This window comes from Pteropus alecto, unplaced genomic scaffold (assembly GCF_000325575.1).
Source record: "Pteropus alecto unplaced genomic scaffold, ASM32557v1 scaffold45, whole genome shotgun sequence".
Taxonomy (NCBI): Eukaryota; Metazoa; Chordata; class Mammalia; order Chiroptera; family Pteropodidae; genus Pteropus; species Pteropus alecto.
Window position 1 is genome coordinate 17,632,263 of NW_006442491.1, and position 26,297 is coordinate 17,658,559.

At 46.1% G+C, this 26,297-nt stretch overlaps 1 protein-coding gene across 2 annotated transcripts in view; it reads left to right on the plus strand.

Moving 5' to 3' along the window:
- Positions 1-16,200: 16,200 nt before the first annotated feature.
- SDCBP2 (syndecan binding protein 2) overlaps positions 16,201-26,297 on the plus strand; it is a 17,445-nt gene continuing 7,348 nt past the window's right edge. The window contains exons 1-5 of one of the 2 annotated variants that reach the window (XM_015596957.1): positions 16,204-16,282; positions 17,687-17,810; positions 24,587-24,657; positions 25,295-25,364; positions 26,113-26,213. In XM_015596957.1, coding sequence (XP_015452443.1) covers positions 24,604-24,657; positions 25,295-25,364; positions 26,113-26,213 — 225 coding nt within the window. In that variant the 5' untranslated portion in view covers positions 16,204-16,282; positions 17,687-17,810; positions 24,587-24,603. Of the gene's footprint in view, positions 16,283-17,686; positions 17,811-24,586; positions 24,658-25,294; positions 25,365-26,112; positions 26,214-26,297 lie in introns of both variants that reach the window. The other variant, XM_006921674.3, reaches the window with a different exon arrangement.

Sequence of the window (26,297 nt, forward strand, 5' to 3'; positions counted from 1 at the left end):
CCACTCCATAGGGACAACTATTTAAAATTCTTAGGTCTCTCTTCTTACAGTCACCACCATATTGCACTAATTGCTTATACTGTTTTTATTTTTTTAAAGAAAAAAAATAAGATTAAACCTTTGAGTGGTAAGAGTCTTAATTAAGAAACAAAACCTTAGTAGATGTGAGCACCAAAAAATGAGAGAGAGAGAAAAAACACCACAACTTCTGTATCATACAAGATATTATAAACAAAGTTGGAAGATGGACCATAATGGAGAGAAAATATTTGCAAAATATAACACAAGTCTCTACCTTAAATACAGAGACAATTCTAAAGAAAAAGACAATCCAGTGGAAAATAACATTAAGCTTCTCTAAGAATTTCACTTTATGTTGCTGCATCTTGATGTGTCACGTCTTGATGTGACATCTTCTCATGTGGCCTCTCATCCTGAGGATGTGGATAAGACCATTTAGTGAGATACTCAACTAATCACAAGCCACCAGATATTCAGCGTGCAAGATGGACATAGTTGTGCAGGACAGCGATCTGGTAGTTATTCTTGCATATGATGACAATGAATGTGTGCGTATTCCTGTTACTAACTCATAAGATACAGACGGCAATACAAGACCAAGGTTACAAACCCTTAAAATCCCCTGGCAAGAGAATGACTTTTTTTTATGTACTTTGGTCTGAGCGTGTAATTAGTATATGATGGAGCGGATCAATTCAAGAATCCAAAAGAAGCCATCCTTTTACTCTAAAATCGTATCCTACCCATGCTTTGAAATGACTACTGAGTGATGCATCAAAATTTTCCTCTCTTTAATCAAAGAACAGGGACTTTGAGAGCAGAACCACAGCAGCAGTGGTAGGGGGAGCAGCTGTGGTCTGTTGGCTCTTGGTGTCTGTCAGGTGAGAGCAGATGATAGTGACAATCCAAATGAAAGCACAGACAAAATTATAATGGATTTCTACTCAGCAGTGAAAAAGAATGGACTGCCAATATACTCAATGATATGGATTAATCTTTCAGATATAGTGAGTAAAAGAAGGCAGACTTACCAAAGAGTATGTTCTGTATGATTTTCTTTATCTGAAACTCCAGAAAAGACAAGTCTAATCCATAGTGACAGAAATTAGATCAGTGCTTGTCTGAAGTCTGTGATGGGGGGAATTGACCGCGAAGAGGCACAAGTTTTATACTTGAAAGTAGCTAAGAGTAAATCTTAAATGTTCTCACCACACACACACACACACACACACACACACACACACACACACACACAAATGATAAAAGGGATAGAGATGTTAAGTAATCCTATTGTACTCATTTTGCAGTATATGTATATCAAATCACAATGCATACGTACCTTAAACTTACACAATGTTATATGTCAATTATATCACAATAAAGCTGGAGAAGATAAAATGCAAAGTAAAAAAAAAAATGAACAAAACTAGAACAGAATACCTGAGGACTGGGGGCGGGGCGGTGGGAGCATTTACAGAAGGTGTGACATACACATAATGAGAAAACCAGAAGGAAAAGGGGAGAGAAAGAAGCAGGAGATATATTTGAAGTAGTAGTGGCTGGCAGTTTTGCAAAATTTATGAAAGACACCAGACCACAAATCCAGGAAGCTCAGAAAATACCAAGGAGGATAAACACCACAAAATCTACACCTAAGCATATCACAGTCAAACTGCAGGAAACCAAAGACAAAAAAACATGTTGAAAGAAGCCAAAGGTAAACAACAGCAACAACAAACACCTGTAGAGGAACAAGTGTGACAATTACACTGGACTTGTCATCAGAAACCATGCAAGCAGGAAGAGAATGGAGTGAAATATTTAAAATGTTGAAAGAAAAAACCCACCAGCCTAGAATTTTGTACCCTGCAAAATTATCATTCAAAAGTGAAGGAGAAATAAAGTCTTTCCTAGACAGAGAAAAACTTAAGGAATTTGTTGCCAGTAGATGTACCTTGCAAAAAATATAAAAAGTTTTTCAGAGAGAAGGAAAATGAAATAAGTCAGAAACTCAAATCTACATAAAGAAAGGAAGAGCATCAGAGAAGGAAGAAATGAAAGTAAAATAAGATCTTTATTGTTTGTATACCTACCTAATCATGTAGATAACTGTGCTCAAATTAATAATAGCAAAAATGAACTGGATGATTATAGCATAGGGATGAGTGAAATGAATGACAGCAGTATTGTAGGGGATGTGAAGGAGGAATTGGTATTACTCTCTTATAATGCACTTGCACTACCCATGAAGTGGTATAGCGTTATTTGAAAGTGGACTTAGATTAGTTGTAAATATATATTGCACACTAGGAAAACCAATAACAGTTTTTTAAAAGAAGTAATTAATATGCTGAGAGGAAAGAAAATGGAATCAAAATTAAAACCAGAAAAGTCAGAAAAAGAAAGGATGATAAAACAGAGAAAGTGGAATGAATACAAAACAGTTACAAACATGGTAGATAGTAATCCAGCTATATCAGTAATTACTTTAAATGTGAATGGTCTAAATATACCAATTAAAGGACCAATTAAAATTCATTATCAGGTTGAATTTTAAAAAAGACCCATTGTGTACAACCATGCTACCCTGAACAAGCCCGATCCCGTCTGATCTTGGAAGCTAAGTAGGGTTAGGCCTGGTTACTACCTGAATGGGAGGCCACCTAGGAAGACCAAGAGCTGTAGGAATAAAAAAAATTTTAAAAATAAGGGATTGTAAGCTGACAAGGTCCTTGCAATCTGAAGTCAACCAAGGGTTGCCTCACCAAAAATAAATAAAAATATAAAGACCCACTTGTATGTTGTCTACAAGAAACCTACTTTAATTATGAAGACACAGATAAAAAGTAAAGGGATATACCTTTCTTTATAGGAAATACAGAGTAGTTATATTGATTTGAGACAAAGCAGACTTCAGAGTCAGGAAAATTACCAAAGATAAAAGGGACATAATGACAAAGAGGTCACTCTACAAGAAGACATAAAAATCCTTAGTTTGTATGCTCTGAAGAACAGAGTGACAAAGTACTGAGGCAAAAACTGATAGGACTGTACGGAGAAACCCACTATTATAGTTGGAGATAGCAACACCTCTCAATTAGTAATTGACAGATCCAGCAGGCAGAACATCAGTAAGGATATAGTTGAACTAAAAGCACAAGTGATCGACTAGAATACCTAACAGCAGAATACACATTTTTATGAAGCTTACATGGAACATTCACCAAGATAGGCGATAATACACATTTGAAAGAATAGAAATCATGCAGTTTGCTCTTAGACTACAATGGAAATTAAACTAGCAATCAACAGAAAGGTAATTGGGAAATCTCAAAATATTTAGAGATTAAACAAAACACTTCTAAATTACACATGGGTCAAAGAAGTCTCGAGGGGAATTAAATATTATTAGCTAAATGAAAATACAACTTAACAAAAATTGTAGGATACAGCAAAAGCAGTGCTTAGAGGGAAATTTATAGCATTAAATACATATATTTGAAAAAGAAGACAAAGGAACCAGAATATACAATGGGGAGAGGACAGTCTATTCAATAAATGGTTTTGGGAAAACTAAATCACTCTTTTATATCATACACAATAACTCAAAATAGATTAAAGATTTGAAGATAAGACCTGAAACCATAAAACTCCTAGAAGAAAACATAGGTGGTAAGTTCCTTGACATTGGACTTGGTGATTTTTTTTTTAATTTGACAACAAAAGCAAAAATAAGTAGGGCTATCTCAAACTAAAAAGTTGCGTGTCAAAAGAAACCATCAACAAAATGAAAAGGCAGCCTACCAAATGGGAGAAAGTATTTGCAAAACATCTGTCTGATAAGGAGTTAATATCCAAAATACATGAAGAACTCAGACAACTCAATAGCAAAAAAACAAAAACAAAAAACCAATATGATTAAAAAGAGTGCAGAGGATCTGAATAAACATTTTTCCAAAGAAAACATACAAATGGCCAACAGGTGCATGAAAAGATACTCAGCATCACTAATCATCAGGGAAATGCAAATCAAAAAATGAAATTATGCCTCACACCTGTTAGAATGGCAATTATCAAAAAAAAAACAAGAAGCAACAGATGTTGGTGAAGATGTGGAGCAAAGAGAACCCTTGTGCACTGTTGGTGGGAATTAAAGTGGTGCAGTCACTATGAAAACAGTATGGAGGTACTTTTTTAAAAATTAAAAATAGAGCTACCATATGACCCAGCAATCCTACTTCTAGATATTTATCTGAAGAAAATGAAAACACCAAGTTGAAAAGATAAATACTTACCTCATGTTCTTCGCAGCATTATTTACAACAACCAAGATATGGAAGCAACCTAAGAGTCTTTATCAATAGACGAATGGAATAAGAAAATGTAATACACACACACTAGAATATTATCCAGCTGTTAAAAGAATGAAATCTTGCCATTTGCCACAACATAGATGGACTTTGAGAGCATTACACTAAGTGGAATAAGTCCGACAGAGACAAATACCTCATGATCTCACATGTGAAATTTAAAAAAATGAAAAAAAAAACAAAACTCGGAGCTCATGGATACAGAGAACAGTTGATCAATGGTTGCTAGGGGAACTGAGTGAGAGGTGAGTGAAATGGGTCAGGGAGTTAAAAAGTACAAACTTAAACATACGTAAGCCATGGGGAAGTAATGTAGAACATGATGACTCTAGTCTATAAATATTGTATGTATATTTGAAAGTTGCTAAGGGAGTAGATCTTAAAAGTTCTCATCACAAAAAGATTTTTGTAACTATGTATGGTGATGGATGTTAACTAGACTTACTGTGATCATTTCACAATATGTACAAATACCAAATCAATGTACCCTGGGAACTAATAAAATGTTATATGACAATTATATCTCAATTAAAAATAAATAAAAGGCTTTGTGGCATAGCAATAACTCATCCTTTTTCTCTGCTCTGGAAGGATCCTACCTACTCAGAGAAAGTAGCAACAACTGTGAGGTTCCACAGGGAAAACCCGGGGAAAGGGAAGAAGCTGAGCCACAACCTGCTGCATCTGCTCTTGCCCCGTGGCCACCTTGCTTCCATTAGGTCTGTACCCTTGGCTAAACGAATGTGAAACGGTATAGATTTGGCAGTCCAGTTCCCCACAGCCCTGCAGTGGGTCCGACAGCCATCAGATTAAAAGTGGGAAGGGAACAGAGGTCCTAGGCAGGGAATGAGGCTGCCTTTTAACCAACCTCAGCTGCAGCACAGTCCACTGGAAAAAGGAGAAAGCTGAGTGACAGGATTGAAAAACGATGTTTCAGGCCCCAACCCAGGCTCTAGGGCCTCTGCAGCAGCTGGACACTGGGAAGGCTGGGAAAAGAGCCGCAGTGGCAGCCATAGGGTCGTTGGGAATTGGAGGTCATCCAGAGGATCAGAGATCAACCCCTCCACGTAAGGGGCCCCTAGAGAACATTAAAGGCCTAAGGATAGCTAGGCAGCTGGAGCAGAAGTAAGAGCAGGGAAGGTGGGCACTAGGTTCAGCCGGCACTAGCATGGGTTAACTCAAGAGTGCCCAGGGTTGGAGCAGACATGCTTTTGTCACTTGTTTCTATCCCTAGGCCTGACTGCTTCCTCATGCAGGTTGAGTAAAGCAGGGAAAGAATGACCCGTTCCATCTGAAGCACAGAGAAAGTGTAACTTCCCTAAAGACATATGGCATGTGATAACTCAGGTAGGCCTAGGACTCAGAAGCAGTGGCTCCCTTTTGGGCTCCCTCCCTCATTCACCCCTTTCTGGGGATGCCCAATGGTGACGTCTGGTTAGGATCATCAAAATGATACCATAACTTGAGCACAATGGAGTACTGAGTGTGGGCAGAGGGTACAGGTAATGAGGGGGACATTGTCGCGAGTTTAAGAGTACTGAATGTGGGCAGAGGGAAGTCCACCTGGTACAGGTAATGAGGGGGACATTGTCGCGAGTTTAGAGGCAGTAATGAAACCACTAAAAGTGGCCTCCTTTTTATTATCACTCGGCACTGGCAGTTCTAACCAACGTCGATTAAATTGCTCCTCGTAAAAATCTTTTGTGAGTCCAAGTTCTAAACAATCACTGCAGTTAATTGTTATGTTTTAATCATACATCAGCACATTTTAAAACTACTTTTTCTGTAATAAACACTGCATTCCATATGGCAGTTAATCCCGAGAACTTCATTATACACTTGGCTCCCGACACACCCCGACTCAACTACCGGCATTTCTGGTAACAATTTGGAGTGGTTAAACTCAACTTCAGACACAGGTGGGTCTCCATCCGGTGTTCCACGCACGCCTGCATTTAAACAGCAAATGTGAAACAAGCAGTGACAGCACGGTGCTTGTGAGAAGCAAACAACTGGAGTGACCCCACGCTGCCGTTCTGTGTGCGAATCACACTCAACCTCATGGGCTCCCCCTTTTGCAAGTGTTTATTAATGTGTCGCTTTACCTTTTTCCAAAAAAGACGTTAATGTGACTTAAAAGTATTCATTACTGCTTTGTTTTTCTTTTTGGTACTTTAATATTGTATCCGTTTAGTTTGTTATTTTTCACTGCCACAATTATATATATGTGAAGTCTAATAAAAAAAATTTTCGCTATCTGTATTTTCTGACCATTATTCTCATTACTCATTTTGTGATGATTATTGACAGTGATTATGTTGCCTGGGGTGGGGAGGGGGAGAGAAAAGAGCTGGTGCATGAAGGCTAACTCCACATCAGGCCGACCTCATCCGAAATTTCACATCAACTTCACAAGATGGGCTTCTGTGGCCCATTTTACAAGTGAGGAAGCTGAGGCTCAATGAGGAGGTAAAATGAACCCATGATGATCCAGTTAGTAAGTGGCAGAAGGAGGATTCAAACTCAAGGTCGGCCTGACTCCAAAGTGCTTGTCTGAAATACCAGTAAGTGTTGAGACCCTGTCAGAGCAAGGCACAAGGACGTGGACCAGAGTGGTCAAGGAGGGCTTCTTGGAGGATGGGATGCTGAGAGAGATCTCTACAGGGGAGGGCAGTGAAGCATGAGGACCATGTGAGGAATCAGGGGACTGGGGTTCAAGTCCCAGCTCAAGTCCTGTCACTCTGACTATATGGACATGGAGTTCCCTCTCTGGAGTTTTCAAAGCCCCAGGATTCCACAGACCAGGCTAAGACAGTGGTCTGGTCAGTGAGCCTGGCTGATGAGTATGACCTTTCCTTGCCCCATGTCTAAGAACTGCACCCCAAGTTCACCAGCACCTCTAGGGTTAGGAGCCCAACGCCTGGCAGGAAGTCCAGATGGCATTATGGTTAAGAACATAAATTTGGCTTAGAGTCTCACATCCACCCCCTCCTTCCCAGATGAGTGACCTTGGACATGCCAGTTCTTGTCCCTGTTCTCAGTGTCCTAAACCATAAAGAAGGGTCATCATTTTGACTTAAAAGGATAGTTGTGAGAATTAAACAAAATGATTTTGTTCTTACATGCCAACTCTGTTCTAAGAGTTTTATATTAATTTTTTTTCCCATTAAATCTTCCCAACAACTCTGAAGCTATTATTGTTACTTAAAGAGGTGGCAATTGAGAACCAGAGTGGTGATGTTACTTCCCCCTTGTCATACCTCTGTTCTGCTTAGTTCAGTGCCTGACTCACAGGAAATGACAATTATGATCATAACTAGTTCTGACACACCACACTTGCCCCACCACACACACATCTAACATTTCCGGAATGAGGATGTGCCCCACAATTGACGCTGAAGGAACGTGCCAGCCAGCCAGCAAAGGCTACCTAGGTGTTTGTCGGCTGTGATCAAGCCTAATGGAATTTTACCAGATCCCAAGTTTCACTTAAAATGACTTCTAAATGGTGCTATGTGGAAATAAAAGCTTATCAAGTGTACGGAAGGCTATCACTGGCCAGGCAATGCAATTAGAAGTAAAAATTACTTCTCATCCAAAGAAAGTTTAGACTCTAAATGTGAAGAATTTTGATCAAATCACCAAAAGAAACCGTGATGTGCAATTTTATAAATAAAAACATACTATTGCCAGTTTTGTAAAGCATCCCCCATATGCTGCTGCTTTTATTCAGAAGGTGTCATTAAATAGCTAAATTTTCCTTTTAAAAATCGTCTTATAATTGGTGATGCCATCGAATCAAGTAAATCTAGCAAAACGGTCAAGATTCTCCTGGTTCTGAGCAATCGCAAACACTTCAAAGTGGCTTAAGTGAAAAAGGCATTTCATTGGTTCTTGAACCTAAAAGTCTAGGGGTAGGCAGTTGGCTTCAGGCACAGCTGGATTGGAGGGATTAAGCTCCATCAGCCGGCTCTGATCTCTCCTCCCCCAGCTCTGCCTTCTCGACAACGGCTCCATTCCCATTGGAGGCAGGATGGCTGCCAGCAACAGCCTCCCAGGTTTGATTCTTCCAGAATTCTCTGCTGTGTTTCCACATCTGGTGTTCAAAGCCGGAACCCAGCAAGCATGAACTCACCAGCTGGGCTGTCGGGGGAAATTCTCTGTGGGAAGGGCTTGGGTGCAGCCATCAGATTGGCAGTGGGAGGGGCTTGTCTTAAAGCTTCGTTTGCATAGTAAGCACATCATTTTATCTAGGTGGTGCATCTTTTGGGGTGGCGGAGGGGTTTCTGATGGAGATTAGGAGAGGATTAAGCACACACCAGCCCACTCCTTGGTGTCACTGTTCTCATCACCAATTTAGAGAAAGCATACCTAAATTCAGTGACAGGACATAGATGGTGGAAATCCAGGCCCCTCAGCAGGTGGGAAAGACGTTTGGGGTGGAGGCAGGGCACATGACAAGATCTTCCCAGCATGGTAGGACTTTAAACCAGGGTGGTAACTGAGAACAATATTTATGACATAGAAAGCTCTCAATGATGTGAAAAGGGAAAATTATGAGAAAAAAATATATGTAGCACGAGTGCGTGTGTGTAAAATTTATGGTGGCTAAGAGCAGAGGATCTGGAGCCAGGTTGCTTAGGTTCAAATCTCACTTTCACCTCTTACTTACCCTGGGCATTTTACTTAAACTATGCTTCAATTTCTTCATCTAAAATGGGGCGAAAATAGGGATAAGGTGAAGATTCCATGAGATAACCTAGCTAAGGCGTTTGGCTCCGGTCCTGGCACACAGTGTTAATCTCGCTAGTCTGTGCAGCGTCCTCCTTCCCACAGTCGCCCACAGCCGGCTCCACCCTGCCTCCGGAACCGAGCACCCCACTGCCGCCGGCTGCCCATTGTTCCTGCCTTCCTGCTCCAGCTGCTCCGGGAACTGGCGGGAGCAGCTCCAGTCCAGGCTGGGAAAGCATCCGGGCTCTGGGCGCCCCCCACACTCCTCACCCCTCCTTTATGGGTGCTCGGCCAGGGCCCTCCTGCCTGGAGCACCTACCTGGGGAGTGTGAGCACTGGACTGCGAGTCCTGGGGCCTCAATCCTACTCGCCTCAGTTTCTTCCCTGGAAAAACAGAAGACAGCAGAGGTGCCCACCTCACAGGGCCTCATGACGGTTCAATGAGATCATTCCTACAGAAGGCTGAGCAGCATCATGTCTGGCTTCCCACCGTGAGCTCCCCTGTCCTCAGAGGTACTGTCTCTTTCAGGTCAGCTTTCAGAATGCCACTCCCACTGGGGGTGCAAGGGGGACTAGTTCGGCCCCTAGTATCTGCGCCTGAGTGGATTTCTCAAGAGATCATGCTGCCTCTCCCTACAACCACCTCCCCTCCCCCAACACCAGGCAAAAGTGGGTGAAAGGGTTGGGCAGCTTTCCCAGGCTGGCAGCTAGCTGGAAGAGACCGGGATCTGGATGGAGTCCTTGCATCCTGACTGCTGCTGAATCGCTATGTGACCTTGGGCAAGGCCTTCCCTCTCCGTGCCCCAGTTTCCCTCCTCTGCTGGCTTAGGAAGACAGATATGGCTCCTTCCCCAAGCCGTACTACTGGCTGGCCGGGTGACTGTGGGAAAGCTGTTCGATCCCTCTGCAGCTCAGTTTGTCTTATCTGCAAAATGACACGCCCATGCAGATGAATGAGATAACTCGTGCTCTCCAGCTGCTTTCGGCTTTCTGCTGCCCTGACCCCCATGTCTCTGCTCTGAAGAGGAACCGCGCCGTCAGACTGAAGCTGGCTAATTGGGAACTTCTGGAGAGCGAATCGAGCTTTAGCAGCGTGTCTCTCTGCGCTGGGCAGGACCAGGACCCAGCGGCCTTTGATTGTGCTTCCTTCTCACCCCCACCCTGGGAAGTGAGCGTCTCTGTGTCCCCAGGTTGGCTTTGACTTGACGTGAATGACACAGGCAGCGTGTCGTGTGTTCGCCGTGCAAGAGCCAACCTCCTGTCAACAGAGGGCGTGGACTCAAGGTCTGAGAAGGAGCTGGGGCTTACCTCACATCGCAGTGTCAAAGCCTAACCCTGTTCCCAGAGTGCCTCCTGCTGCCTTCACGCTCCCGGGAGATTTTCTCTGGAGGCCGCAGACCTGCTGGCCTCTGTCCGTCACACTGCCTTCCTTCTTTGTTCCCCTCTTTTTGCTCACCGGTCTTGTAAACCACCACAGGAATCCCCAAATTTTGTTACACAGAACAATTGATCTGTTCGTTTCAGTGGGGGCAGGTGTGGGGGGCTTGGGTGCCCCCATAATCTCCATCAACTGCCCCAAAGCCATCACAAATAGTCACCTCCAAAGACATATCAGGAATATATTGTGCTCCTGTAGCACACAAGTCTTAGAATAAGCCCCCTCCAACCTGCCTCTCCCAAACCCCTCTTTGCCAAGCTCCTGCTCTCAAATTCGCCCGCCCGGATTCATCAAAGAGTAGGGCAAAGAGTCTTCCAGCTGGGGTGAGGCTGAGTTGGCCCTCTGACTCCTCAATGTTAGATCTTAGCATTTCTTGGCATGAGTGGCTGAGACTGCTTGTTGCCTACTCAATATCCATACTCCCTTTTTTACCTCATAACAGAACCTTAATCTTATCTGATAACGTGTCCAGCCCACAGACTCCACTTCCCAGCCTCCCATGCAGCTGTGTGGCCATGTAATTCTTGTCACCTGACTAAGCAAGTTGAAGTCTACCTGAACTTCCTGGTGGGCTTCCTAGAGGAGGCCAACTCAGCAGGAGGTCTGCTTTTGTTCTGCTGCTGCTTTTCCTGATGTCTGGAAAGTACCTGTCATGTCTGTGGCACCAGCAGCTATCTTGGGTGGTGCAGATAGTGCACAGTGTGAGAATTGTGAATACCGGGAAGAGCTGTTAGTATATAATAAATGCTTCATATAAAATCTATAAAACTGACTCTCCAGGAAGATTTGTCACGGGTCTCATGTGTTTTGTGCCCAGTTAGGAAAGGCTTGCTGAAACAAGTAAGCCGCAGAAGGGGCCTGGAAGAGTTATCTCTGGATTGGCTGCGGGGACCTGAGGACATTTGCTCCAACTATGAAGCAGGGCAATTCTTGGGCAAAGCAACTCAGACATTGAAAGTGGGGCTTTGAACATACATTCTAGAATACTCTTCGCCTACTTTTTTCTGCCCAAGTTCCCCCATAGCCACCACCATCCCCACCACCACCACTACCCCCGCCTTCCCCAGAAGCTGACTCTTTGCCAGACAAAGGTAGGAACAAGAAGGATTTTCTCACCTGGCTCTCCAAGCAGCCTTGCGAAGGGTGGCCGGGAATCCCCGAGGTGTGGAGCAGAGTAAGTGAGAGAAGCCCAGTGGGAGAGACCCCAGCCCTGCTGCTCCGTGAGCCAGACAACCCCCTCCAACCCATACTCAGGTTCCCCATCTTGAAAATGGGGTATTAATACCAGCTTTCCCTCCCTCCCAGGGATGTGAGGAGTCATCCTTCTCTGAGCTGGGAGGCAGGCAGGAGGCAGGGGCGAGGCAAGTGTGCAACCTGGCTGCGTGGGCTAGTCTCAGTCACAGGAAGCAAAAAGCAATGAATGACAGATGTCTTGGTGGTCAGGAGCCCCGGCTCAGGTGTCTGATAGACCTGGATTCAACAGTGCAACCCACCACTCACATGCCTTGTGATCTTCCTGCACCTTGAACTTTCTCATCTGTAAACTGCAGATAGGGGTTGATGCTACCGGGTGTGAACCACCCAGGGCAAGTCTGGGTGCTAGGGGGACTGGCCGCCATGTCAGTGCTCCAATGTGGGGGCTAAGGCCATGAGACTTCCAAGTTGGGTTCTCTGATTCCTCAGGACTGTGGGCTACCCAGTGACCTTTAATAAGTTCCTTTCCTGCTTAAGTCACCCACAGCCCATTTCTGTAATGGTGACCACAAACCTAGGGTGTCGACAAACCTCCACTGACTCCCCAGGCTCACTGCCGACACACCCTTTTAAGGCTGTTCTCTGAACTGCTGACCTTCACCTACCCCAAGTTGCCTGTGTGCAGATGCTCCTCCCGTACCTCTGGTCCACTTTCACCAGGGAGTTACAAAATGAGACCCAGGCCCAGATCCAGGGTGGCACAAGCCACATTAATGGGAAGGCACAGCTTTGCAAGAGGAAAGCAGGCAAGTTCTGAGTCTGAACTCCAGTTCCACAACTTACATGTGTGTTCTTGGGCCCACAGCATACCTCTGAGCCTTCGTTTCCTTATCTGTCACAACACCAACAGCTTTAAAGGAGGTGAGGGATGGAAAGCCCCATGCCTAGCACATTGTAGGCTTTGGATTTGAGAAGAAACTGGGTCAGGAAGGAGTGAAACAGTACTGCTTACGTTGTTGTTTGTGTCAGAATCACCTGGAGAGGTAAGTTGGGTGCAAGAAGGCTGAGTGGGCCCCTGGGGTCTGTATTTTTAACAAATGTCCATTGCTTAGCGGTCTCTGCTGCAGGTGGCTGAGGCCACTGTACTTGGAGAAGTATAGGATCTGAGGGAAAGAACGCAGGAGGTGAGGGCCTAGGTGGCTGGGCCATCTCGGCAGTGGGGCCTCTCAGGATGTTAGCTTCTCTCTTTCTGGAAGCTTCTACAATGACCGTCTCAGGCAGAGTCTCATCTAAACTTATGGTCCAGAAAGGATGCAGGCAGTTTCTGTATGTTCGATCTTCGATCACATTCAGAAGAGTACTGGATACATTTTTCTCACTTGGATTATGTAATAATCCAATAACGTGGATGGATATATAACAGTTCAAATTTGGTTAGCACTTCCCATGAGTTAGGCATTAAGGACTTTATCTGATAAATACGAAGTGAAATCATTCTCCCCATCTCACAGGTGTTGAAACAAACCCAGAGAGGTGGGATCATTTGCCCAAGGTCACAGGCCTGAGTAGAGATTTGAGCCCAGACAGGCTGGGATTCCACAGCCCGTGCAATAAGCTGTGTCTCCTTCAGGAAGTCACTTTGTGGCGGCTTTACAGGACAGTCTCTTGCCGGTGCCTGTGCGTCCAGTCAAGGGGCTGAGTGGGAATAAGAGGAGTAAAAGTGTGAGGGAGGGAGTGTAGGACATCGGCCCGCTGGGCCTCCGACCCACCAAGGCCTTCAGCTACCAGCTGGGAAGCCTCTGAGATGGGAGACTCCTGGAGCCCAGGCAGCTCCCTTCAGTTCACAGACAAGGCCTTATCACTTGGGGCTGTGTGGACTTGGGTAAGGGGCTTCACCTCTGAATCTGGGGCTGCTGTGAACAGAGGAGATCAGGTTACGCCCCATACCCAGCACGGCTCCCAGCATTGAGGAGCCCAGCAAATGGTGCTGCTCCTGTAACATTTGATGGTGAGGATACAGCTGTGGTGACATAACCTGGGTTTTGCCACTCCATTCAGGTTCCACAGAGGGTAGGGATGCACAGCTGGTGCTTCTTTCTGCCCAGCAACCAACTATTCCCCGTTCTTCAGGTAAGAGCATTTTCACTTGAACCAAATAACTTGTATTTCTCTAACACAGGTGGACTGATTTCCATGAACAAGTCAGAAACTAACACTTATTGAGTGCCAGCTGTGTCCTAGGCACTGTAATGACTAATTCATTTAATCTTCAGGACAAGCTTGTAAAGCAGGTACCAATATTCCCATTTGTAGATGTGGAAACTATAGCTCAGAGAGGTTTAGTAACTGCAGCGTCACAGATCTGGGACTCGGATCCGATGTCCAAGCTCAACCCATCTTTTAAGTAAGTGAATCATTAAGTTTATAACTGTGATTGGTTTTTCTAGGAGGGACGTTTATTCAGTCAATACATACTGAGAGCCTACTGTGTGTCTGGCATGGTGCTAGGTCCTAGGGATAAGAACTCCACTGAAGACTTTGAGCAAGGTCATGCCCAATGAAAGCACTCCTTGGTAGCCGGAATAGGGAGAAGTCAGAGACAAGAGGCGTGTAGGACACCATGGAATGGAAAAGAGCCCCTGCGTGTTGTTGGGATAGGGGACCTGGGTCCTAGTCCCAGATCTATGCTGACATGCTGTGTGACCACAGACGAGTCCCTTACCTTTCTGAGCTGGTTTCCTTTTCCATTTTCTCTTAAAGGTGCTTTCAGACCATGACTGAATGAATGGAAGTGGGGGAGGGGTGCAGGGGGAGGGACAAGATGTCACTTGGTTCAGTCAGGGTCTCTATTTTCTACTTTTCTTTGACCTTGAAGACCTGGCCTAAGGTGGACCCATCACCCACGGTTTACCTCATGCTTCAGGACCATGTGGCTCAGCCCTGGGGTGTGTCTACATCTCAGCTTCAAGCCAGAATTTATCTTACAGAAGAGAAAATGTGACTTTAGAGCCACTTTCCAGCTTTGGGGAGGGACTATGCCTCTCACACCTGCTTCACAAGATGAAAGGAGCCATTGAGATAACGTCTTTAAAGCACCTGGGGCAGTAGCTCTTGCCCTGCAGACAGAAAGTGCTCCACTGACTGTCTTGCTATTGTTGTTTCCTACGTGGGGACTCTAGGCTGGAAGCTCCTCAGAGGCTGGTGGCATTTATGTCCTCTGCAGGGCCAAGGGGCCCAACACCAGCTGGGCCCCTGGTCAGGATCTGACACTCAAGGGTAGTACAACACCACCCAGGCTTGTCATGGGGACTGTGACTTGGGCCTGCCTGGCGAGCAGCCCTGACACTCACCCAACCCTGTGTGGGTGCTGTGCGTCATTCCTATGGGACTGTCCAGCACACGGGTCCCCAGTCCCTTCCCAGACATCAAGTGTGACGGGCAATTCTGTACAACCCAACCAGGACCTAAATTCCTCTCCTGTTTCTGTTTAATTTTATATGATTATTTTTGGAGATTGGTAATATATTTAAATTCTTCAAAATTTAAAAGGGACCAAAAACAAACAAACAAACAAACAAACAAATAATGAATGAATGGGACCAAAAAATGTGCTATAAAAAATATCCCCTCCCACCCCAGCTCACGGCCCCTTAGTTCCACTTCCTGGAGACAACCAATCTTTCTTTCTTTCTAAAGCAATTTAATTTGCTCCCCTCTTACAAAAATCATAAGCATTCAAAGCAAAATAAAACCCCACCTTGGAATACACACAAAAGTACAAACCAAAAACCACACCCACAATCCCACCATCCAGATTTTCAGCATTTTAGTATATGTCCTAGAGTGTTTTCAACGCATATCCACTTTTCAAAAAACAACGAAAAAAAACACAGATGGGCATCACAATATTGACTTTTTAACATCTTGCCAGTGTCTCAGGAACGTTTCCTCACAGCTTCTCCCTCAAACAATTTTGAAAGCTGTGTGATCTTACACAGACACTAATTTATTTAGCTAGATCCCATTGGCAGGAATTTGGGATTTCTAGATTTCTCTTTTATAAGCAACATGGTGATGGGCCCTGGCATCTCACTGCCTACTTGTTTTCTTGCAACAAATTCCTATAACAGGAAATGCTGGGTCACAAGTTTTTAAGACCATGGAAACCCATCAAACCGCCCTCAAGTTCAAGACGAGTGTCCAATCCCAATCTGATTTCCTCAAGGCCAAGAAGTCTTGGTTCAAACCCCTCTCAACAGCAGCTATGTGTGTCCCTACCCCACCTCCACATCTAGACTAAGGGCAAAGCCATCTGCTGGGCCTGGTCACCTGCTGTGTTTACCCAGCCACAGGGAATTACCCGGGCCTGTCCCAGTCCTGGATGAGTCAGCTGACTTGGGGCCGGGCACCACCCTTCCCAGAGTAGGAGCCCAGATGAGAAAAGGGCCACCACCTTCCAGGGACAGAAACAGACTCTCAGCAGGGGCTGGAAAAGAACGAAGGACGAGCAGCAGCTCTTGGCCTGCAGGTAAGATTCGGGGCTGTATAGGCTGGGACTGAGATAAGCAAGACTTGCTGTCGCCCTGTCCTGACCCTCCTGGGACTTCCCAGGCAGTTCCCTCTCAAGGTGCTTCACTCTGGGAGCAAAATGTAAACTGGGGTTTCCTTTTCCGACCCCGGCCTGGGGCCAGGGTTGAAGATATTTATCCAGATGATGGCCCCAGGCTCCTTCTGCTATGAGGGTGCTCATGATGGGACTCACACTTTGCTCCTTGAAGTGGACCCTTGGAAGGCCAAAGAGAAGCCGATTTCCACAATGACCTGAGAGGGCAGCCCTCAGACTCTGTTACTTACTTCTCTGCCTGAGCTGTTTCTATCAACTTCCCTACCACAGCAAGGAAAACCTGCTGGGGAACTGGGCCAGCGGTTTAAGAACTGGTTTCCTTATTTGGAGACTAGAAATATCCCCACAAAGTCAGGAGAACTGAATCAGATAATGGACATAAGGGGCCATTATGTGCCCTCTACACAGAAAACGGTACTTAAAACGAGGCTGATGTGCTAGGCAGGCACTGCACTGGCTGCTTTACATACAGCGGTCCAAACTAGTAACAATCCTTATACCACCATCACTTCTCAACTGGGCTCCCTGCCTCCACCCTGGCCCCTCTATTCTCCAAATATCGGCCAGAGGGCACCTGCTAAAGTGAAGTTGGACCATGTCACTCTACTGCTCAAGTCTCCAGTGGGTCCTATCTCACTAGAGTTAAGTGCCAAGTCCTTGCCATGACCCACAAGCCCTCCAGGAGCTGACCCCTCTCGTGACTTTTCCATCCTCCTCTCCTGCTACTCTAGCCTCTGAAACACTGACTTGTCTCATCGGTCACATGTTCCCTAAACACAATAGGTACTCCCACCTCAAGGCCACTGCAGTGGCTATGCCTTCAGCCTGAATGCTCTTCCCTACTCTTTAGGCTTTTACTCAAAAGTCACCCATCACTCCCCCCATCCCCCAAGCAGTGAGGCTGTTCCGGACCTTGCAAGGCTCTCTACCCTCCACCTTGCTTTATCTTTCTCCCCATCACCTCCCACCATCTAACACAGCACTCACACTTATCTACCCAGCTATAAAGTAACACTCTTCAAGGGCAGATTTCTTTTGTTCACTGTCTTATTTCTGTACTTAGAACAGTACTGGGACTTAGGCGCTCAGTAAATGTACTGAAGGAATGAACAATAGATAGCTAACAATTACTGCTAACAATTATTGCATGCCCTTGATGTGCTAGATACTGCGCCACGGCTTTCCATACATAGCTTATCTCTTTTTAAGAATCAAAATCCACAGTGACTCTGATGAAAGTATTGTTTCCTGTATTATGAAAAAATAAATGACATTCAAAAGGGACTTGTCTATGCTTGCTCTCACAAGTCAGAGGCAGCAATCTGAACCCAGTCCTGCCCCGCCTCTCCTGGGCCTGGATTCAGGAGTGTCTGTACTCCCTGAAGAAGTCCACGGCTTTACTCCAGCAGGCAGTACACCCTGGAAGGAGGAGGTGGGTATGTACCGGTGGCCTAGCAACAGCCTCTTCTTTTCCAACTCACTATATCCCTGGGCTAATTTGGCCTTCCAGGAGCTATTCCTCTGACACTCTAACCCACGCTTCCCTCCCTCACAGTCTTCTGAACGATGGATGAGTTGTCCACAGGAACAAGTAGGAGTCCCCTTAGTTTCAGCTCTCTGGAACAAAGTGTTCCAGAGAAGTGTTCTCATTCCAAGTCCAAAGACGGGGGCTGACAACCCCTTTTCAGCCCTGCTTATCTGAGGGTCTGATTGCTGGTTTGTTGTGGGTGTTGTTATTTCTTATAATATCAAAAAGTACAGAAGCTCAGGAATGGGAATTCTTAAAAGTGCAGTAGGAAAGTTCCTCTGGGAGAGATGGGTTAGATGGGTTCTTTTCCTTTCTGAGGAGCTAATTAATTGCGGGACTCCATCAGCACCTGAGCAAACTCTTCCACTGTCAGATTGTAGGAGCCAGCCTTTCAAACTACCTCATTAGGGCAATGTTTTTTCTCCCTTTCTAGGCCCAGGGTTTTTCTTCAAAGGACTTTTGGGCTCTCTCTTCCCTGTATCTGTTTTTCCACTCCTTTAAGAAACAGTAACTGGATGCCTGCTGTGTGCCAAGCACTGGGCTCAACACTGGGGATTCAGAAATGAGCCACAAATCAGCGACATTCCTGACCAGAGAGGGAGACAGGCAAATGAATGCAACACAGCGGAAATTCAACCCAGGAAATGTCAAAGGCCTTGATAACAGTAGATGTTTAATTAATATTAGTGAAGTTAATGATGAATAGGTGAATCTGTGAGTGTGATCTAGAGAAGGGAGGTTGTAGTTGTGGGTATTTGGGGAAAAGCTTGGAATTGGAGGAGCTCACCAGATTAACTAGAGGAAGGGAGAAAGCATGAATGGCATTCAAGACAGAGGGAATAGCACTCACAAAAGCACGGAGGCATGAACGAGCAAGGTGAGTTTTAGGATCCGCAAGCACTCTGGAATGAATGAAATGCAGGGTGAAGTGTGGCCGAGGGAGGAGGTGAGACTAGAGAGGTACCAGGAGTCAGGTCATGGAGATTTGAATGCAAAGTTGAAGTGTGAGACTTTCCTGAGGTCGAGAGCTAGGTATGACTTCAAGAGCAGGAGCTGAGGATAACTCCCAGATTTCTGACTCAGACCATGAGTTAGATTTGGTGTGATCGCTGTACGTGGGCAGCAAAGCTGGGGGGGAATGAGTTCAGGAGATACTGAAGATCTGGAAGGCAGATCTTCCCTATCCCTGGAATAGCACACTCCGCTTCCACCCTCCTGAACCCTCCATACTTCACGGTCCATTCAGGGTCTACTTCCTTCCTCCAGTGGGGCTTGCTTCTTGGTTGCGCTAGCCTTTCGTCCTGCACTCCATAGGCCCAACTGCCTGAAACCCTTATAAAAGGTAGTGGGTCCAGTTTTCCTGTGGGAAGTGATCTGCCCGGCCAAGCACAAGTCCCCTACCCTGGGCAACAAAGGCTCAAATCAGTCAGTCATCCGAGTGGGATCCCAGCGTAAATCTGCGTGGAGTGGGGCAGGGAACTTGCAGCTCAGCACCGGGCCAAGAGTCAGGGCCAAGCAAGAAATTGGTTAGAGAGTGGGAGAAACTGTGACATCACAAAAGGTAGGAAATAGGGGGCTGAAGGTGCTTCCGAAACCGTAGGGTACGAGGGGGGCTTTCTTTTCAGTTAGAGCAACAGGCAGCGGGGAGCGCAAGCGGGTCGATTAATGCCCTCCTCCCCCTCCTTCAGCCGCCTTAGTACAGAATCTTATCAGTCAGCACTGGGCGGCTCAGCCGCACCCTCCTTCGGAGGCCGTAAATGGCCCTCAGGGGTCAGGGGAGTAGGGAGGCCAAGGGACACTCGCCCCTTTAAAGTTCAATTTGACTCGCGCAGCCTCCAGCCCGGTAGAGGGATGTGGAGCCTAACTGAGCCTTCCTATCTCTTAATCTGCTGCTTTATCTAATGTCTTGTGGGTGCCGGCGCCACCCACGCGCGCTAGAAGAAAGGCAGAGGCCAGGTGGACGCTAGTAACCCACCACGCCAACAACCGATACAGCGAGGAAACTTCCATGTTCCACCCCACAAGAGTGGGGCATCCTGGGAGCCGCTCGTAGCCGCGCGCAGGCCAGGTGGGCGAGATGCTCGCACTCTAGATGCCGCAGCGCGCCCTAGCGGCCTGGAGGCGTCTCTGCGCAGTCGCTGTAGCCCATAGCAACCGGGAGAGGTCGCTTCTGGCCGGGTTCCGAGGGATGGTAGGGTTGGAGTGGGAGTCGTTTGGAGTTCATGGAAGGATGTGACAGATTGGGAAACTGAGGCCTTGAATGAAGAACAGGCCCTAGGTGCCGTTGGGGCTTTTTCCGATGCCCCAGTGGATGGAGTTAATGCTTGGCTGCTCCCATTTCACAAAAGGGGAACTGAGGCTGAGGGAGCGGGCCGGTTCGTCCACGCCTGTGGTTCCCCCTGGGTAAAAAAAATTAATATGATGCCCTGTCTTTACTACATAGGAGAAATGAGGGCAATGAAAGTAATTTATAATAAGAATACGTGTTTCACTATGTAAAAGTTCAGACTGGATCACGTAAACCTGATCATGCTTGTACCTAACTTAAAACAAGTAAATTTGGATTTAATAGAAGACAATATTCAACTGAATTTTGTCAACAGTTTATATTTGACATCTTAAGTCAGAGGCTAACTATATTTGTATACAGACATGAAATCACTGTGACAGCTACAAACATATGGGTGTGTTCTGGTGAGTCACCTGTGGTGAGAAGGATTGACAGATTTTCCAAAATAGTGAACAAAATAAAATATAGCTTCCTTCAACCTGGTATATGCATTCCTGGATATTATTTATTAAAACCAGGGGAAACCGCATTGTTTTTGTAAGTAAGAGAGGTTATAAACAGGTGTTTTGCCTGCAGGAAGGCTTGGCAGTATACTAGAAGACTGTGCAGGACAGAGGACGGTTTTGTGGGGTGAACTGTTCCGTGTATTACAAGAGGTCCAGATCAGTGCTCCCAGCTTCCTGAAGGATAGTAGTGTCCTCTCAGTCTGTGATACTCAAAAATGCCCACACATATTTCCATTCCCTTTCTTGGAAAACCACTGATTTATTCAGTCAAATTATTTTTGTCAGCATTCATATGCTAGGCACTGTTTCAGTGGAGAGGCATAATGTGGTGAACAGGACAGTCACTGCCCTTCTGAGGCTGGGTCTAGTATGAGAAAATACCCAACTATTAATCATACAATATGATAAATAATTTGACAGTAGAGGCAGAACAAATCAGGATGAGGAACACAAGAAGACCCAGCTGACTAGCAGGGTGTCCCATGGCCTGAGAAAGCCAACGAGAGAGGTAGCATTTGAGCTGAGCCTTGAAAGAACATTGAATAGAGAAGGGTGATGTGCCTAGCAGAGGGACCAGCATGACTGAAACAAGTCCAGGGTATCTGGCACATAGTAGACACTCAAATGTGAATGAGTAGGTAGATAATTGAATGAGACGCAGAGCGTATTTGCTGGCAGGGAACCATTCCCCACTATATCATGAACTGCCCAAAGGCAGGGGATTATCTGCTTCTTAATTCTGCTCAGATCCCGAAACTGAGTTGAGACCCAGTGAAGATGTTACCGGAGAGTGGGGATCCTCTCCTGACACCTTGTCCAGGTTCTTGATGTCTCGAACAAAGAACTGAGCAAGACACTGAAAAACAGCAGAAAAGAAAAGCTTTATTAGAAAGGAAAGTATGCTTCCAGACGTGGAACTGGGCCTGAGCAAAAGAAGCATGACTCAAAAGGCCTGGTAACAAAGACTTAAGAGTTTTTATACCTTTTTGCTGCGGGTGGTTACTTAGCGTGGGCTTCCTTGATTGACAGCTAAGATTGACAGGACTCAATGATTCATCATTTGCTTTCTGCACATGTTCGTTCCCAGAATTCAGTCTGTTATAATGATATTAATGAACTTCTGGGCATATGCATCATATTATAATGATGGTATAATGAGGCTCAGGTGAGTGGAAGGTTGTTGGGGGTCTTCATTGCACAGGGGCGAGTGCTTGCTTGTTTCTTAGTATGAGTTTTAAAAAATGCTTTCTGGCTTGTTTAATTGTGGGCGGATTAGGGTGGATCCCTTCTAGGATAGGATGACCTCAGCGTCTTTCCAAGCAGACTCCTGCCTAACTCTTTTCTAAGAGCCATGAACCCCCTTATTATTAACGTTATTATTATTATTATTATTAGCAGAACACCATTTCTGCTAACAATGGGCCGATGACCCTTACCAATAAATAGCCAGAGGATCTGAGTCACCAGTTTCGGGCAATTGTCAGGATTTGAGGGAGAGGGCTTCCCCATCCCCACAAAGAAAGGAAGAAAGGTGTTTGTTTTAAAATTGGTTATTTCTGAAAGCGTGAGAAGAAGCAAACTGAAGGAATGAAGAAAGTGGCAGAAGGTCTGTGAAAAGAAATTCTCAGAGGAAATTTTATGTGATTAAACTAAACAAGATTGGAAATTTAAATGCCAAAAGTAAGCTAATGCAAAATTAAAATTACCTTTTAATGTTTCTTAGACTATTGGTCTGCTAATCTGAGTCACCAGTTTCAGGGCAATTATCGGGATTTGAGGGAGAGGGCCTTTTTCCCAAAGAAAGGTGGGGAAAAAACTTAACTAGGTTTACTAAAAAGATTAAGAACTCTGCAAGAGATGTCCCTTATCATTTCCTGCTAAAAGATTAAGAATTTTACGAGTGATGTCCCCTATCAAAGGTGGCAGTGGTGAAAGGGTCCCAGATACAAAGAAAGGGTTGTGTGGTCCTGGCCTGAGAGTGATTTCCAGGCAGTGGACCTCAGATTCTGCTCTCCCAGAGGGCAGCTGCTGAAATATAACTGCTCTGCTGCTCCAGTGTTGGAAAAAGCAGGGCAGGGGTGGCCTCTGATTTTCACATCTGCCGTTCATGAGTAATCCTGGTGGCGGGGCGTGTTTTTGGCAGATGGTACCTGCTGAGGTCTGTCTCAAGATAAAAATCTCCCAGAGCGTGTGCACAGTGGTGAAGGCCATAGGCAAAGGGGTCCCCCTAGTTGGTCTAAAGGAAGTCAAAGCCAATCTCCCTCTCCCCCTGGGATAATCCCTGTTCTCCTGAGATGATAATTTCTGCTCCAAAGGCCAGGCCAGAGCAAGGATCTGGAACCGCCTGCCTCTAGGAGCCAAGCAGGCAGTGTAAACTGGCTGGATAGGTAATAGGAAAAGGAAAAGAAAGAAGTAAAAGGAAAAGAAAAACTTCGGGAAATGAGAAAGCACGTGCGGCCACCTCAAGGAGTAGGCTGCAGCTCAGCCCTGGCCGAGTGTTGCCGTGCGCTGATACCTTCTCTTGCGTTGCCAAAAAAAAATTTTGTTTTCAATACGAGTTAGAAATGAAGAATTTTGTACTTGCATATTTAAAAATGTTGGCCTAATGAAAATAAAAAACAAAAAACAGGGCTGTGAAAGGTGAATAAAACACGTCTGTGACTTGCGGGCCTTGTTTCCATCCCAGGAAGGCAGGTTTCCTTAGGACATTGGAGCTTGACTTCAAAGGAGAAAAGTGAGTGCCCAGGCGGAATGCATTGCTTCTGGCGATATTATTGAGTTAGTGTCCATGATAGGGGCTAGGGCTTCCGCAAATGGGAAGGCCCAGTTCCTGCCCTTTCAGAACTCCCAGTCTAACAAGGTAGATGGACAAAGAGACAACTACGGGAATAGCGAATAATCTACAAGAGTAAGGACATGGGGTGAGGTGCGGGGAGAAAGCACAAATCAAGGCAGGCTTCCTGAAAGAAGAGTCCAGTGGTCTGGGACTTGAAAAGAATTAGGAGTTAGCCAGGCAGGAAGTGGAAGGGGTGGGGGGGTATTCCAGAGAGAGGGAATAACAAATGCAAAGGCCTGGAGCCATGACAAAATTCAGTTCAAGCATCTGAAAGTAGCTCCTTCCTCACATTTCATCCAGGAAGGAAATAAAGCACTACTTTCGAGGTAATTCTTTTGAATTTCTTTGGGTACCTTGCTCCAAGGTCCTAATGATTCTCCCTTGGGATAGTCAGAAAGTGTTTAATAAATGTTCGTGGCTCCCCCAAACCCCCATTTCCTCATCCTTTAGGAGCAATGCTGTGCTGAGTGTTTAAATTCTGCCACTGTGTGTGTGCCTGTTTTTAAGAATTTCCACTGGTCTTACCAAGATCAAGGCCGGAAATGGGTGATATACAGTAGGAATGCAAATGCTCAGAGGTGAAGAGGGGTTGGGAGGGTGGGGAAGGAATTCTAAAGAGCCTGCTACCTTTCTGTTGTGATATTAAGTCCCCACCCACTGTGTAGTTCTGGGACGATGCTACGTAAACCCCTAGTGATCAGACCTTGTGAGCCCATCTGACCTTGGAAACAGAGCAGGGAAGGACGTAGCCCCTAGTCCTGCTTTTCCTGGCCAGCATGTCCAGAGTGGTTCCCTGGGCCTGGGTTCTAAAGCCCAGAATCAGTTGAATGTGTTGGGATGGAATTCTGTAAGGGTGGAGACCACGGGCTTGGGGACCAAACAGACTTGGGTGCAAATCCTAGCTCTCCTGTTTCCAAAATGTAGATAGTTATGCTTTCCTGATATCTTTCTCATCCTGAGAGTTCTAAGTGGCACATGTGGGCTGGTAGTGGGATGCTTATGCCTTCTCTCTCACCCCTCACCCCTCCTTACCTTCTGTGCTCTGCAGGGTGTTCCAAGGCAGCCATGTCCGCCCTGTACCCATCTCTGGAGGACCTGAAGGTGGACCAGGCCATTCAGGTAAGCCGCCAGGCCCATGATGGGGCCTTCAGGATTACCCACAGGGTAACTAAGGGAGGCTCGTCTTAAAAGTTGGTGGGTGTTGAGGGCCCCAGGCATGCAGGTCACCACTGCAAGGCCTGCTGGGTGGAGCAGGTGCCCAGAGGCCAAGATGATGGAGTTACAGCAGGAGTGAAAAAGACCAAACAGCTGCAAACAGGCCTCTCTCGTGCCTGCTCTGTCCCAACTGTGCCTCCATTTATGTTTGGGTCGACCCCACACTGTAGGGCAGGTTTCCAGAATCAGCCCCTGAGCATGACGTTTGGCCTGCTCAGCCCCCAGAAGCCCCTTCCTTCTTCCATCCTACCTATGGTCCCAGTGGGATTTGAGAATTTGGGACTTTTTGACTGAGAACTTGGTTGGGAGTTCTGGCTGTTTCAGGGAGCAAAGGGAGCATGACATTTGGTGGGTTGTGGGGCCCTGGGAGAACCTCCCCCAGAAACATGGACATCTGCAGAGGGCACATTTACAGACAACCTCAAAAGTTCATGGATGCTCCCTTTGGGCCTACCAGCATACATAATGCCCTGACCCTCAAGCTCCAAGAGTTCCTGGGGGTCCCAGCCACTGCTGACCAGCACCCACTAACCCTCCCCAGGCCCAGGCCAGCGCCACACCCAGGATGCCCACCCTGCCAGTCCAGGAGACAGCTGTCTCCCAGCCTTCAGGTGAGTGAGTGGAGTGGGGGGTGTTCCTGACCAAGAGTGACCATTTTTGGGCGCTGGTCTCTCGCATGCCACTGCGCTGTGTACTTCATGCTCATTTTACTGTCACCAGAACCTTTTTGGGACATTGAGAAAAGCGTGGCTTAGTGAGGACATGAACTTCTCTGATTCGCAGCCACCTTCTACGTTGCCGCATGAGGGGACTAGTATGTTTGTGGTAGCCCCTAGAGTTGTCTGTGGCAGTCTTGATTCAGGTACTGTGGCAGCAAACTTGAACTCAGGCTCAACTCTTCCCCTCCCACCAGGCACACTCCCCCTCTCCCGCTCCCCAGCTGCATTAGGATCAGATGCCTGCCTCCCTCAGCCTGTGAATTTCTTAAGAGCCGGGCCTTACGGCCCCACCACCAGCCCTGAACTTTGTGTTGGATGTTTGGCTGAGCCAAAAAAAAGTCAGTTAAGTTGAACACCAAAGTGGTACCTGAGGAAATCGGTGTCCCAGGATACTCCTGGAAAAAGGCAGACCCCTGCCCCTCAGACCTTCTGAGGAGAGGACCACATCACCAGCAAGTGTCTCTGCCTTCCTCTCCCACAGCACCTGTGTTCCTGGGATACGCTATGTTCTCTGGAATAGACAGCATGTCCAGGTCCTATTTCGTAATAAAAATGAGCAACTACATGGGAGCCAGGAAGGTGTGGCTAAGCTCATGCTCTAGAGTAATCTCTTTCTTCTTCCTTCTTCATTTCCCATCAGTTTTGTACCCAAACCTGAAAGAATTGGAAAATTACATGGGTCTTTCCCTCTCCAGCCAGGAAGTCCAACAGAACCTGCCTCAGATTCCAGAAGGTGCCAGTGTAGGTATTCATCCCTTGACTGATATGGACACAGATGTTCCAGCTCTTCCTCTTTCTTGGTCTTGGCATGTAAATAGATTTGAA